Genomic DNA, 16632 nt, shown 5'->3' with positions numbered 1-16632 from the left:
TTCATATTATATGTTGCAGCACATCAATACATTAAGATAGTCTGATGAACTGTTATATTTTTTACATTTCTTTATTAAATGGTGCTGCGCCATAATTATTACCTCAGTCACTGTAAGAGGAAATGAATATACAAGCTAAAAGAAAAAGCATGATTAATGTCAGTATGTTTGTTCATTAAGTTTAATGAATTTCTTTGTAAATCCTGAAAAAATTTTGTGACCAAAATCACTTATTTATGAGACTCCAAGCTGCACCCTGCAACAGCATCTCTAAAGCATCTTGAGCTCCTAGTGATAAAGAGTAGTGGTAAGAGAGACCTTTCACTTATTCATGAATGTAACCCATAAACGTGTTTTGACAAGACTGTATTCTGCAGTACAGGCAAAGCTCTTCTCTCAGCCTTCAGCCCACCATGCTGGTGTTGCTTCTCAAGTGTTCCAGCTTGAAAAAAAAAAAATATCTTGCCTGTCTAAGAAAATATGCCTGTCTTATAAGTCTTTTAAAGTTAGTGCAAGCATATAAAAAATATGCCTGTCTAAGAGGATTTTTAATTACCAGTCCTGAAGACTTGGCCTTAACCACACCATTGGTCAGTGCAGAAGTACTGTGGGACCAAGGCACTTCGTTCCTTAACTTTGTCCTTTAGGATAAGGTCCATTTACTGCACAGCTGGAAGGGCTGTGTACATAGAGGAAGATGACAAACCAATGTGTTATTCTAAAATGGCTGACAGATCACAAAATGAGGCGTTGTGGTCTTTTTGACTCAGTGATGCACACATGCACAGCATTATCTTATTTTCTTTCAGAAAAATTAAAAGATAACAAATACAAAACATATCAGCCAGATTCTAGAATGTTTGCTGTTAGCTGTCATGAATATCTTGGCTCACTGTTGAGAAGATCTGTGAGTTTGAGAATATAAGTGCAAAGAAGCATGGTGTTGAGTCATTCCTCATAGTTAGTCAATTATTAATCATGCCAGAGAGGAGATCTGGTGCCTGCAGTGACCAGGCTGCTTCTCTCTATGTTAAGCACTCAAGGATTCTCAATCATTTCATGTTGACATTTAATGCCAAAGAAACTGGGAGGAGGGAGATACATGTTCCATCTATCTTCTCAAAATATCAACTGAGCAATTGTCAGGAATGGAAATCCTAATTAATGTATTAAACTCAGTTTTTCAAGTTCTTCACTTGTCTCCCTCTGTGCTTCAGCAGCCATTCAACTCCAGGTGCTGCTCTGCATTTGGCTTTCAGAATCAGAAAGCTTTGATACATACAAGGAACCAGCCACAAAAATTAAAGAACCAAGAGACCATTCTAAATATAAGTGCTTCCATTTTCCATAATATGTGTTAAGAGACTCTTTTCTTTATACTTTCCCCTAATGTTGGCTGCTGACTGTTCTGCAAGTCAGTGGATTCAAAGCATCCTTCACTCACCACCACCTTCTCTGGGATGAATGTCACCTACATAAGCAAGGAGGTTCACCTGAGAAATCCCAGTCCACATCTCCTCTCTCTCAGCAATTGGACACATGCTGACTCCAAAAAGTCAAATTATGGATAGATTATGATCAGCAATGATAACTTTTAAGGCTGATTATAGAAATACACACGAAGAGATAAAAAGGCTTTAAAAGGCCTGGCAGACATTCAGAAACTTAGATGGGAGACAGTGTAACAGCAACCACCACATTCTGTTACTTCCGAAAATCAGAAGTCTCTGAGAAACTAACTCATGGTAGTTGTAATAATATTTTTTTCTAAATTATTTCTTCCCCTAAAAAGAGATATTCACTGCAGGAAGCAGCCAAGATAGAAGTCATGCTCCTGACCCACAAGGCATAAGAAGTGGCAAAGTCACAGCCAGGAAAAAAGCAGGAGTCTCTTACATGCTGATCTGTCTAATCTCCTCTCCAAAATCTTTGTTCTTGTTAGCTGATGCATGTAAACAAATAAAAACTTTTAGCTTTTGCATTTATATGGGAAGACACTTTTGATTTGCACCACCTGGAGTACGGATGCAATGCAGCCTTTCAGTGATTATGACATTGGTATTCATAAGCAGCTGGTTTCAATTAGCAGTTTTAGATAAACAGAATAATGGATATAAGTACAACTGACACTCTTCCTTTTTGTCTATTTATACAGAAAGCCAGACTTGCTCGAATTCGTGCTGCAAAGAGTGGGAGTGCTAATGCCTACATGCAGAGCAAACGAAATGGCTTACTGAGTAACCAGCTGCAGCAGGTAATGTTTTTGTGTTCTCTGCCTCCAGAGTATCAGCTTAATAATAGCCCAGCAGCAGTTTGTTCTATTTATCACCAGGGCAAGTCAACTTGGATCTTTAGGCAATATTATCTTTAGAGGTAGATTAAGGAAGGATAAGCTGAACAATTATTATGTTAAAGGCAGCTTATGAGAGCTGATGATAGGGTAATAATAAAATAATAATAATGATAATATTAAAATGGCCAAATAGAAATGCTGGATTCAATGTAAGACAGTTTTATAAGTAAATCCTGCAGAAGACCCCATTAAGAAAACACAGAGTGTTTGCCTCCTAGGATGTATGTTGGATTTATCTCATTCGGCTTTAGACACCTAGAACATGGGTGATGTTCTCTCATAAAAGTAGCTGTAGAGTACTGTTGGCACAACGGGGTGTTGCAGAGTGAAAAATGTTCCCTGGAAGCACCTAATTTTTTTTTCCTGGAGAAAATCTCAGTGATCACCTCCGAATGCAGCACGGACTAGCAACAGGAAGCCCAGGCAGCAGCTGGGACCAGGATGCACAGTGGCTGTGTGGCTGCGAGCAGCTGCAGGTGGCCCCTGGGCTGCTTGGAGCTGTAACCAGCTGAGAAAGACTGAAAACACAGTGTTTCTTAGTCCCTGCCATTTTCTGGTGTTTTGGCAGTTCCCTGGGGGATACAGGAAGGCTTTCATTCCTCTATCACCTTTCTGTTTAAAAACTGTTAAAAAGCCTATCATTCTAGCAAATAGCCAGAAGAGGAGGAAGTGGCTGTGTGATTTAGCATAAAAGAGGAGCAGGCAGAATACTTGTTTCCTCTTCTGCATGGAAGAATTCAAATCTTTGAAAGAAAGAGACACCAAATGGCTTAATTGCCATGCAGCTTTCAAATATCCCAAAGTTGAATTGTAATCTCTCCTATTATCCCACTTCCTCCCCTATTTAGTTTTCTGCTTTCTAGTGAATAATTACAAAAGCAATTAATAAACAGTGGATGCTTTCTACTTAATTCTTCATTCTGTGTCAGTAACATCTGCTGTATGCTTTCTGAAGTCAGCAGATTGGGATCACTGACGTGAATTTTTGTGTAAGCAGCAATACCACAAATTCCTTAGTGCTGTGAATGATCCCAGGAGGACAACTACGTTCATTTTCCTTCCAATAAGGCATGTTCCCAGGAAAAATGTATATATATTAATAATAAAAAAAAATTACTGTCACTGGAATTTATGATAATTTTAATATTAATTCAACATTCAAAGATCACGTGTTGATTGTAGTTGGAAATTGTACTAGTCCACCTATATACACATAAAAGACCTAAGATAGAAATATTTAAAAGGAAACGCAAAGCAAGGATATGAATATATATATATTTAAAGCAAAAGGGTAATTGCATCCAAGGTCATTTGTGTTATCCCATGTAGATGAGACATTGTTATGCTGTAGTATACAATCCAGATTAGTTCTGATAAAATATTTGGATAAGAGCCCTCTTGTTCATAAATGAGAATAATACAGAGTTCTTTGTATTAACAGTCCTCCAGTGAAGAAGAACAGGCCTTTGTTAGCAAATCTGGCTCTTCCTTTGAAACACAGCACCACCACCTGCTTCACTGCCTGGAAAAAACTACGGTAAGAAAAAGGACTGTGTTTTCCTGTAAATTCCAACATCAGTTTAGTTCTGAATGTTTTCAGTATTTCTTCTAATTAATAAGCCTTTATGTGAAAGTGATTAGCTTTTTTTTCTTTTCTTTTTTTATATTTTTTTTTTAGAGAAGCCATTTTATCATATTTTAAAACATTATACCCTCTGAATGTAAGTAAGAGAGAGAGAGAACCTGGATGACAGCCTCATCTACGGTGAAAGATACTGTGACATGAGTCTAGTCTAGAGGCAAATGTGACCTTCAGAGTGGTTTTCATACACTCCGTAATGCTAACATCTGCACTTTTCTGCAGTACAGTTCATAAGACATTATTTGTAGTCCTTACATATTCAAAACTGTGGAGTCAAAGCTTTGGTATAGAGAGCTGCTGAGTGTTTCCTCTACCATGACTATGGTTCTCGCTGAAGCGATTGCACAGGAGGATCCCCGAGCATTTTATTTTGAAGATTCAAATGTTTAATCCAGTTGTAGGTGCAAAGCTTCAAAGTCTTTTGGCTTCATTTTAGACACTGAGGTCCCTGTAGAAACCAATGACTCAATTCATAACAGCCCAAATACACTCATTTAGATTTGAAACTCCCTATTAATCAAAAGAACTACTTATCATGTGCTGTCTATATTTTTCCCTGGTCAATATCTGAGTAATTATACGGCCATAAAGGATAATAAACTACGGCAGAGTTATAATTCAGTAATATCTAAATGTCATGTTTACTAATAGTATGTATTTGGACAGTTAAGGTCACAGCAATAAACCTAATCATCCCTAACTTTATATTGCTTCCTCTTTTATCACTTTCTAAGGAAACTAAGAACATAAATATTAATATGTTTAATTTAATCTTTCTAGATTTGGGAATTTCACATTAAGGCATGCTAAAAATATCTCTTTGTATTTTTATATAGTTGCAGGTGTTATATTGCTATGTAAAATTTACCTTATATTGTGGGTACATTGGTCAACATTCATTAGACCACCATTTACAAATTTACATCTAGTTTTATAAGTTCTGGTTGCATGGAAAAAATACATGATAGAGGCCATACGTATGCCTTGTACTATGGCATTTCTTGACAAACACTATAAACACTTGATCAAGTTAGTGAGTGCTGAATATCTAGGTTAAGTATTTTTGTGATTTTTATCCATTTTCATTAATAAGTCACTAATAGAAGAAAAAAAGTTAGAGATGGTCAATAGGATACAGCTCACCAAAAATGAAGACGTACAATACCGGTGTCTGGACAGCTAGCTCAGATACAGATTCCATGACATGTTCTGCAGTCTCCTTCTGTTTATTTATTTTTTTGCACAAATGAAGTATCTTATTCTCAGAAGCTAAATCAAAGGTTACAGTTATGGCATGACTTCTCTTCCCATTGCTGCGTCAATACCACTCCCTCTCCCAAACCCTCCTTGAAATCTAACATTTTAAGACATTTTCAGATAACAGTTAAAAAGCACAAGGTAGAAAAAAATGGCACAAAATGAGGCAATGAGCACAAACTGAAACACAAGAGGCTCTGTCTAAACATCAGAAAACATTTATTTATTTATTTAAATATAGTGCTGGTGACTGAGCACTAGCACAGGTTGCCCTGAGAGGTTGTGGAGTCTCCCTCCTTGGAAATTCTTAAAAGCCACGTGGACATGGTCTTGAACAACAGGCTTGAGGCTGCCCCAACTGAGCACTGCCGTAGGGGCAGGTCCAGATGACCTGCTGTGATCCTGTGAAATCTATTTTGCAATTTATTTTTAAGTTCTGGATACATAGGGAAACTTCAAGCTATTTCATCTTAACTTTATGATCTAGTTTTCCATTAAAAGACATGGTAATGCTTCTGTTATATTTGATGGAGATCAGTGTGAAAGTCTTACTACCACTGTTTCTAAAAGACTTTAAAGTTTTCTACCTACAGACATTGCTAAATTAAACTATGATGTATGTATATATATAATGTTCTCTTTCTGACAGCATTTCCTTGTAAATAAAATGGCACATCTGTTACATCACTAGCTAGTAATGTCATCTCATGGTTGCTTATGTTTTTTCCATTCTTACTTTCAGAATATTTATTTTTATACAATGGGTTGTAGGACAGAATGTCTTGCAGCATAAAACGTAGCTACTTTTCCAGGGTTCAGACTGGGTCCTTTTGGAACATTTCTGAGACATTTTGTACTAGGACAATAGTAATCTGCCTTAAAAATGTTCCATAGATGAACATTACAAACATATTTTAAAAACCTAGTAGTAGCCACAGGTCATGTCAAACTATCACAGAAATCATGAAAAAAAATTATTCATTTGGTGGGAGCTGGATTCAACACCAAAATTTTCAAATTTCCTCTAGTTATAATGCTGGAATATGTAAGCCTTTATTTCTATTTTAAACAGAAGTCTTTATTTTTAAGAGTCTATAATGCAAGTATTATCTTGTTTCCTAAAGTTGACTACAATCTACTTTACTTTGCCTTTTTTGTTGGGTCCTGTTTCTGGCACTGATGTTCATATGACACATGAACACAAAAATGTATTCATAGGCTCCAAGTTGTATTCTGCAACTGTCTGGTCAGATCATACATTCCAAAAATTTAAGTGGGAAGCTGAAATTTTGGGCCCTCAGTCTGTGGAATCTAGCAAGTAGCTGGCTCATGGTAAAACAGCAAGAGTGAGATGCCTTCTTAGCCTCCCCTCATCTTTTGAATTAAATTTGATTGAGGTTTACACCAAATTATAAGAAGTTAAGCAAAGAAATATTCTATTTTCCAACATTTTAAAGCCAATAAGATGAAATCTTTTCTACTCTAAGAAAATCAGTGTGAGCAATGTTATTGAATTCTAAAACATACATTAATAATTAAAATAATTGTATTTAAAGTTATATTTTATAGGCTACTTTTAGCCAATGTAAAAACAGTTAATTAATAAGTATAATAAAATAGATTAACTTGAGCCATTATATCATTTCAAAATTATTCCAGTCTATATTAGAAGTTCACTCAATGGCTCTCCTTAATGGACCCTACTAATTGAATTCTTGTCGGTTACTACATAAAAGTTTTAGGAAGAACAAAATTACTTTCAATCAGAAAACTAGCAGAGATCTTGGCAAACAGAATATAACCCACTGAACATAATCTAAGGATCATGATTAGGTCACTTTTCTCTCTGAATTTTCTGTCCACTGTGTGATAGCTTTCAAAATATTTTTTGTGGCTGACACATGCCCAATAGAAGTTGGTTGTCAAGCAAATTCTTTCCATATCACTTGAAATTGGTATGCTTCAACACCAGTCAATTCCACACAAATTTATGTTTGAGTGAAGGAGAAGAGAAAAAATAGAAATAATGTCTATGAAGGTATTTCCATTTCTAGCAAACATATGGCTACAATTATTATTCTATTTATTTTGTTCACATATTTTATATTTGCACTATGCTATAATTCTCCTGGAAAACATGAGCACCTTTCCAATTAGTGTATTGTTCTTCAGGGGATTTTTTTTCATTCCGATGCATAAAAATGCAGCAGACTAACAAACTTGAAGTGAATGAGACTGAGAAGAGTGTAAAACTACTTAAAACATGTCCCCTAAACCATCCACAGGATATGTAGACTGATTCCAGTGGTAACTGGAAATATTTTAGAAAAATATTTCAAACTGCATGTGAGTATGTTTTAATCTCTGTTTAGTTTGGGCTGCCACTTCTAAATTATTGTAAAAATTCCTCTTTATTTTGTTGTTGCCATCTACTGTAATCAGCACCACTATTTTACACCCTTCAGCTCACAAAGAAAGTGTGGAAATCACAGCTGGAAAATATTTATGAATTTTATTTTATTATGGTTTCATACAGTAAATCTTATTTATTTTCAAATGACATTTAGGGCATTTACATAAGCACCACTTTTATTTTTATTAATAAACATAATCCCTGATTTTTGTGGCACTCCATAGATTATACAGATATTCGTAGTGCAAGCTACATTATGATCATAAGCTATTTTACAAAAGAATTTGAATTACTTCTTTTGTAGTTAAGAGCCCTGAGAGTTTTGTTCCAGCGTTTACATTTGTATTGGTATTCAGCCCAGACTAATAGGGGCTAAACACTATAATCAAGACTAAGCTGTCTAACTTTACCAATTTATTCAGTTGTGTCAATTTAAGCCTTTAAACAAGCATGATTAATACATTCACTTTAATTAACTTTGTGTGCATGCTTTGTCCCTTTGTTGGCTTCCTCTGGGCTAGAATCACGAGTTTGTGGATGAACAAGTCTATGAAGAGAGCTGCATGGAGGTTTCTACAGTCAATAGACCCCCAAGCCACAGCCCCTCTCTGTCATCTCAACAAGGCGTCACCAGCACCTGCTGCTCACGAAGACATAAAAAGACTTACCGTATCCCAAACACCACCATTGCTGGCAGCCGTCAAGGCAGTGTACAAGAGCTCAGCACCATCCAGATCAGATGTGTGGAGAGGACGCCTCTGTCTAACAGGTACCTCTTATGCATCAGCACACCAAGAGCTGAAACCCCTTCATTCGTTAGAGATGTGGATGTGTCGTGGCCTCCACAAGTGGGCTGGGAGGCTAAAGATAAAACTAAAGCTGTCATCCAAAAATGAACAGTAGGACTGAAATATCCCCTGCACTTAATTTTCTCTAGACTTAATTCTGAGATAATAGAATAGTCCTTCTCTTTGCATTTCTGCTGTCTCATGTCCTCCCCACAAAGTATTGTGTATTCTTTGGTGCTCTATATAATCTGGAGTCCCTGGATGCTATTCTGCGCAAAGAGTACTGGCCATGGACAAACACATAAGAAGCAGCACAGAAAAATTTGCAATTCAGACACACAAGATGAGCAAATGGGAAGCGAAAGAAAGTTTTATCACTGCTATTGTGCTATTAATTTGGTGCAGAAACATAGCACAAATAAGACCTCCAATTAAGACACAGAATGGGGAAACTAAATTAGATTCCCAGAGTCCCAAGTGTTTTAGCCACAAGATAGACTCTTCTAAACAAAAAAATATGAAATGGTTAAGAAATTTATTTTCCCATTTGAGGAGTTATTACAAAAGAGAAGAAAGTGCAGTTTAAGACTCTGTAATTTGCTGAAAATCTCTGCTCTTAGAAATAAACCATTTGGCTTTTAGATATACCTGAGCACCATCTCTGAAAACACAGCAAAGGTCTCGGGAGACTCAGAAGTGTTTGCCATTGAACTCAAACATGCTGGCATTTAACAAAGAAGCATTCTCAGCACTAGGTGCTATAAAGATCGTCTTGTTAAGTGACATTTTGAGTAGCTTACTTTGAACAGTTATTAGGTTTGGATTTCACTTCCATGAACAATTTAGCAGCTTGTAGCTAATGGAGTTTTTCAGTTGCTGTGCAATGAGACCTCTGGGCCAGCACAAAGCTCCAATCTTTAGATTTTCAGGAAATGTTCTGCCTGGATCCCTCCTTTCCCTGCTAGAGGACATTCCTGCACCACACCTCCAGTCACACAGTACATAAAAATACAATGCACCAGCTTTGTGCTAGCAAACAAGCTAAAAACACAAGCTCATAGTGCCAGTCACCTCAAATAAGTCTGAGTTTTAACTTTCTTATGATGCTGAGGTACTGCAGCAACTCCATGAACATTGTAACTCAATTAGTGTGTATATCACTGTGTCTTACTATTGAGGATATATAACATACAAAATGCTCTTAGATAAATACGGCATGGAGGAATCAGTAGGGTACTGGGACTACCCCTTAGTTTCCACTTTTCTGCAAAGCAAGCCTTGACAATGCTGTTTATTTTTCTGCAGGGAGCAGGTCAAATGCTTCCCCTGCTCAGAAACAACGTAGGTGATGAGCTGAGAATGTCTTAGAAGTACTGAAACTTCTGGGTGGGAAGGAAGACAGAAAGGGGGCCTTCTCCTTGTCCATACCTGCTACTGGGGTATGTGGTGGTAGGGTGGTGCCACTTTGCACTTCTAAGCCTCTGAGCTCTGTAACACAAAAGAGGACCGGCTGAGGCAGTAGAATTGGGCGTACAAGAGGTTTGCTGTAATATGGGCTTTCTTTCTTCATGGGTTTTTGTTTCTTCCTCCAGCCGATCCAGCTTAAATGCCAAAGTGGAAGAGTGTGTTAAACTAAACTGTGAGCAGCCTTATGTCACTACAGCAATAATTAGCATCCCAACACCTCCAGTCACCACACCTGAAGGAGACGACAGGCCAGAGTCTCCCGAATATTCGGGAGGAAACATTGTCAGAGTATCTGCTTTGTAAAACAAGGAATTATTTATAAATTAGAATAAAGACCACTTGCAAGCTGAGCTGGAGCAGTGGGAAACAAGTCCTAAGGAATGAGAGAGCTGACAAAGACAACATCCCTTGATGTGTGTGCCAGCAGCAACGGATCGAGAGGTTCAGGAAAACCACAGCACTTTGTGGGTCTCGGTGTCGTAGCGTGTGAACCCAACGGAGTTTCTACACACTGTTGGAACTGACACTCGGAAGCTTCTGTGACCATCCTGACTTACTATATGAGCACAATGAAATGTCCCCACTGATGCTTCTTCTTATCATGAGAGCTCTTTTTAGAAAAAAGGAAAAAAAAAAAACACAAAACAAAAAAATAGAAACAAACCTGTGTTCCTGCTGAATGCAAAATGAGAAACATTTTGATAACTTGTCTTTTTTTCTCTTCTGTTAATAAACCACAAACTTGTTGAGCAACTATGAAAAAAAAGAAAAAAAAAAGGAAAAAAAATGCTCATATGAAACATGTTTGTACTGACTGAAATAAATACAACCATAATGCATGCTGAAATTATTTGGAGCTGTGATCTCAGTTTACTTTTGTTGTTTTTCAGATTAGGCATGATAAAATCTTACTGTAGAAAGGGGCATTTCTGTGCACTTACAACAAGCTGATTGTTAATGTTCCATGGTAGTTGTACAAATAACTTCCCTTTGAAAAACACAGTATTTCTTATTTAAACATTCATTAGTGAACTAAAAGTGTTCAGTTAGTTCAATATTTACTATTGTTTTATCTTGCTTCCTAGGTACTGTTACAACTGCAATAAGTCATTGTACACCTGTTGTATCAGGAATCAGGATTTATTTTTCTTCAAAGTATTTTACAAAACTTCATCTACACTACAAACTGCGAATTGCAAACATTTAAATAATCCTACAGCCAAACTGTGCATCACAAATGTGCTACTCAATCACTGTTTGTTTTGTCCACTGTCCTCTATTTCTATGACAGTTCATTTTCCACTCCAATGTTACCATACTGTTTGGGATTTTAAGGCTACTGATGAATTGGCATAGTCATTTGTTCCGTAGACATCTTGTCTACTTCTGTATTTTCAGAACAAATCTGTTGTTCCAATGTACTGTTACAGGATCAATACTATTTGAAATGAATTTACAACAAAGGTGTTTTGAGGATCCACTAACACTTATCTCCAAACCTTTCCCACTGACATTCTGCAGCATCCAGAGTATTGGCTAAGGTGGAAGACACTGAAAGGTATTCAGTAAAAATGATGACTAAATTATTTTTGTAATTATCTGTAAACTTGCATCCTAAAATTTGTTTGAGAATTTATATTGTGTCAAGATATTTAATTACCTAAGAACACTGATAGAATAATGAATTGGGTCCCGAAGCTACAAAAATGCAATTGATATCAATTGGAATTTGCCTATGTGGGCAGGCCTAGAAGGCACTGCGAAGGCTCTGCTAGTTAAGGTTTTTTGGCTTCATTTTTAAAATGCATTGATGTTAGCAGGAACCTTTCTGATAAAAAAAAAAGTGTCATTTTTCTCCATAAGAGTGTGTTAGAAGATGTATCATAATGCTTCCTATATACATGAACTACCATACATCATATACATCAAATATACATGGAATATATGCATATCGATACATACATATATACATCGAGAACACTGGATCAGAAATGATTGCATGTCTGCAAAATAAAATATGCATATAAATCAAAGGCTCGGTGCATTAGAGGCCATTACATTAAATGACTAACAGTTTATTAAATAGTTTGAGTAGTATATATTTCAGAATAGTATTTGTTAGCGTTCTACTGACCTTAAAATTTACATTAGGAGAAAACACCCACTAAAAACTGAAACTCGCTGATGATACACCATGTTTTACTGCACACAGATACTAATATTTCTCTGTACATGTCAACAGAGATTGAAGAGTAGATGATGGACTATCGTGCTACAGTACATACACCAAAATATAATGTCACATACTAGACTTAAATTGCAATTAAAAGGAGTATATAACGTAATTACTTTTTTTTTCTTATTGTTTAGCTATTCAGAAGCTTAGCTAATTTGCAGTTAACTTCCCACTTTTTGTGCAAATCAGAATAACTTACTATAAACTGAGCTTCTAAATTTCTTTTAGATCAAAATAGCAGAATCATAGATTGTCCTCTGACAAAACACCAACTCTGAGTATTTCTGAAGTCAATTACATTGCATTGCTCTCCTCCCTTCTAGCCTGTTAGAAAATTGCGGTAGATCTGCTGAAGCTGGTGAGTTACCTAAGTTTTAATGGGGTTAAAAAAAAAACAAAATGGTCGTAGAGCTTTTATTTACATACTCCTCCTACCCATGGCCATTCATAAAAAAAAAGGCTTGGTCTCAACCTTTTGCTAAAACAGTTATTGATATAAATCTGCCTTGATACTAGCAATCTGCAACAACAGCTTAATGCCATATGGTACTTCTTGACCAGTTACATCAGGTAAATAATGTAAAAAGGCAGTTATTGAACGCAGCTTGGGACAGATTACATACAACCCAGGAAACCTACTGACTCCATCAAGTCATGTCTCTTAAAAACTCTTTATTCTCCTTTTCGCATGAATAAAAAAAATAAATAATTCGTACTACAGCAATACACTTGCATAACAGTTATATCGCTGAACCAATCTGTACTTTCATTCTTAAATTAAAGTTTAAGGAATAATTTAGTATGATTTTGCAGTCTTGTCTTATATTTCCATATGTTACATGCAAAATCATTAATTTATTCTGAATTTGGGAAATACACATTCTTTTGGTGTTTTAAGTGATTTAAATACTGTTTTGGTAATGAATGACTGTTGATGACTGTGTAAAATGCATCTGTACTGTACATGAAATGTAATTATTTCTGTGTATCATACAAAGAGACCGAGGTTGTTGTTTTTGACAATTTTGTTTGACAGTCATATATCGTATTTCAGAAGGCAGCATAATACATGCATTATGCTGAATAAATAGACATTTGAGGAATATTTAAATAAAACATCTGCATGCTTGAATGGGTCAACCTGGTTTTGCAATAACTTATTCATGGGACTTGTTTTTTTCCTACCAAGAGTCAAGGAACACTGTCTGAGGACAATGAATGTCCCCAGTACACATTTCAGGCAAGCACATCTGAGCCCATGCAAACCATAAGAGAGCTACCAAGACCAGCATGCTCCATTAACACAGAGTTGCCCTTCTCTGGGTAGGCAGCCACCACATTTCCCTTCCCCGCTGCCCTTCAATATTAGTGCTGCTACGAGGAGTCCTTTGTCAGTTCCTACCCAGCCTGCAGCAGCAGAGAAAACTGGAGCACTGAATTATTTCAAAAATATTTTTCAAATATTTCAAAAAAATTCTGCTTTGTTTTGAATATATCCAGACACCTGGATATATCTCCCAGGCTACAAAATCCCCTCAAGTCTGAGAGCAAATTCCCTTGATATATTAGTGCCCGGATGTGATCAAACTCCTTTCACAGCAGCAAACAACACACTGCAGATCATTTGCAAGAGGCAAATGACAGTGCAGATGATGCTCATCTATCAGCTGCCTATGCCATAGCACTGGCATGCATGATGGTCAACTTTATCAGGAGCTGAACCATTCTAGACAATTTTTAAGGAGAATGACTGTCCTCCCATAAAATGTCTTCAGAAACAGACAACGTATGCTTTGCATTTTGAGATTTTTGTATATAGTCACTGTAGAAACGCACCGACAGCTGAGCGAATGCACTTGCAGCAAAGAGCACACTGCAACCTGCACATGCTCTGTGGGAAAGGGTGACGTTCAAGAAGAAAATCGGTTTGGAGGAGGATAGATTAGTAAAATGACAGGATTGAAAAGATTTGGACTGGGAGGATGCTTAGGAGTTCATATGCTCTCTTGCCTGTAACTGGGGCTCACCGTGGTTTTATTTTGCCATTGACCACAGAAACATCTGAAGATGCTCAGGTGTCCTGGAACAGAAAGGATCGGTAACTACACAGCAGAATGATGTGTAACCGGAGAGACAGAATAGCTGTCAGTAGCGGACAACATCAACATAGATAAATTGACAAAGGCTGTAAGACATACCTAATTACCTAGACCATTTAGTTTCTTACTTGCCTGCATTATTTATTTACTTTTCAAGTACCCATTTTCACTGTATGCACAAGTATGCACAACAAGCAACTGAAGGCGGGGGAGTGCTGAATAAAAAGCAAGCAGATGCATAAAAAATCTTATGCATTTAGGACATCGCAAATTGTTAAAAAAAAAAACAAAAAAAACCAAGTCTATCATACCGGAGTTTTAAGTTTTTAGAAACAACTTCATTTCAATAATTCATATGAATTAAATATAATGCTTTAGAGATTAAAAAAAAAAAAAGTATTCAAAAAAGTATTTTAAAACCCCAAAAACTATTTTAAAAACACTTTTCTGTATCATAATTACATTATTTCCCTTATCATAAGTTGTGTTGTCACAGCCACCAACAGCCTCTCTTTTTACTATTTATTCTTTATAATATTCTCTTAGATTTACAGGGTGCTTTTACAAAATGGGTGGTTATAAAGAACAGAAAGCAGTTATATGTCTTCCAGAAAGCCTTGACTCGTGACCTGCTGGTGGATAAGCAATACCTTGTCCAAAGACCAGGAATAGTGAAGTTTGTCTCCTGAAAGTATCCCCATACTCCCAAATTATCTCCCTGTAAACCTCACTCAACCTCACTGCTGCAGCAAGTTCCCTCAACTGTGAGATTCGTGTGGCTGAATGGAAATGTCTGATGTGGGCAGGGGGGGACCCATTTCCTAACACATTAAGTGATCTGTGAAAAACATTAAGGAGCAGCTCCATAGTTGCTTCTTGTGACAAGAAAGATTTGGTTCATTACAGCTTATGCTGCACAGCAGAAAGAATATACCACCATTCTCCTCTGGGTACTCCCGCAAAACTAACGGGAAAAGGAAATTAAAGACTGAAGTAGTTCTCACTGCTGCAAATATCTCTAAATGTTCCCCTTTTGCCAAGCAGCCTCTCTCTTACTTGTATCCTAAAGCTCTACAGGAAAAGAATAGACTTACAGCAACCCAGTCAATCAGTTTTAAGGCTCCTTTAACAAGCCCTAGAAAACATAGACACCTCATAGTCTGATCACACAAAAAGAGAAAAGTTTGAAAGTGTTCCAATTTACAGCTAAGACCTAGATTGGCAAATGGGGTTAGATACTCAAAATAGAAGTTTTCTTTCCCAGAAAAGGAATACTTTCATCATTCCTGACATGTAAATCTTTCCCTGAATTAAGCTAACCCCATTCTGAATGCAGACTGGCTCAGGAACTGGGTACCAAGCACAAGTTACCCAGACTATAGATGTTTGTTATCGTGGAAGTCCAAAAACACTGGTCTGGGAGACTGGTCCCTTATCAAAGGAGACCTACCACAATGAAGGAACCCCCACCAAATCATTTTTCAAGAAGCACTACCACAAACCCCTAATCTCTCTGTTCATGGTATGGATTCACCACCCCCTGGACCTAATGTTTTAACTGTGATTTGATAAATTCCTTTCAATGTTTGAACTGAACAAGAGGCATTGAACTTCTTTATTGAAAAACTGAGCAGATCCCAGGGACATGTGTAGACCCTGTTTCTCAGGGTGCTCTTCAACACCTTGCTTGCATTCTGCTCTAAGAACTGGCAACCCCCACAAGGACTATATGAGTACCTCCACCATCTGTTACACTGCTGTAGGAGTAATCCTGGGCTTAATGAACAGTGGCATACTGATCTCCACCCTAAACACACAAATCTCATTCTGGACGACCTCAGGCATAGGTTCATTTCTCTAACCTCCTTTGTCAGACTGGCACCTTGGGTGCATAAATACTCCTCAGTCTCAAAGGAGAGGATCACTACAAGTCGACGTCTAACCACTATGCATACATGTATAATATAACTTTAATACTATATTTCTAATATATATACAGGATGCACAAACAAAATTTAGGCAGAGCAGCAATACAGGTATCTCACAAACCCAGCTCAGGAGCCCTAATCCAGATCTAAGGAGACTCTACAAGGTATTCTATCATATGCACGTTTCTCAAGATGGAAGAAGCCTTAACCCCTAAGCCTGTCCCAGTGAGCATACTCCGGCTCATCGTGTTCAGACAGCTATACTGCTGCCCTAACTACACCTACTTGCAGTGCTTCTTAACCACCTGGGAAGCCTAACACCAAGCAACTTGGGCAGTAAAAGCAGCCCAGGACCAGAGGCACAGTTGTACTTAGAGAAGGCTGAAACTTGGAATTATCACAGGGTCTAGTAGCCTTATGTGGCCTATGATTTAGTCTAGTAAAGGAAA

The 16632-nt window shown here is 37.2% G+C and overlaps 1 protein-coding gene across 2 annotated transcripts in view; it reads left to right on the top strand.

Annotated features, from left to right (window-relative positions):
- KCND2 (potassium voltage-gated channel subfamily D member 2) overlaps positions 1-15934 on the top strand; it is a 305075-nt gene extending 289141 nt beyond the window's left edge. For both annotated transcript variants that reach the window (XM_080590883.1, XM_080590882.1), the window contains exons 4-7: positions 2156-2254; positions 3795-3890; positions 8187-8434; positions 10046-15934. In XM_080590883.1, the coding sequence (XP_080447009.1) occupies positions 2156-2254; positions 3795-3890; positions 8187-8434; positions 10046-10223 (621 nt within the window). In that variant the 3' untranslated portion in view covers positions 10224-15934. The remainder of the gene's footprint in view (positions 1-2155; positions 2255-3794; positions 3891-8186; positions 8435-10045) is intronic.
- The last annotated feature ends 698 nt before the right edge of the window (positions 15935-16632 follow it).

The sequence above is a fragment of the Anser brachyrhynchus genome (genome assembly GCF_964034855.1).
Source record: "Anser brachyrhynchus genome assembly, chromosome: 1".
In the NCBI taxonomy this organism is placed as follows: domain Eukaryota; kingdom Metazoa; phylum Chordata; class Aves; order Anseriformes; family Anatidae; genus Anser; species Anser brachyrhynchus.
Note: the sequence above shows the minus strand (reverse complement) of the source record. Positions and strands in the feature narration are given on the sequence as shown.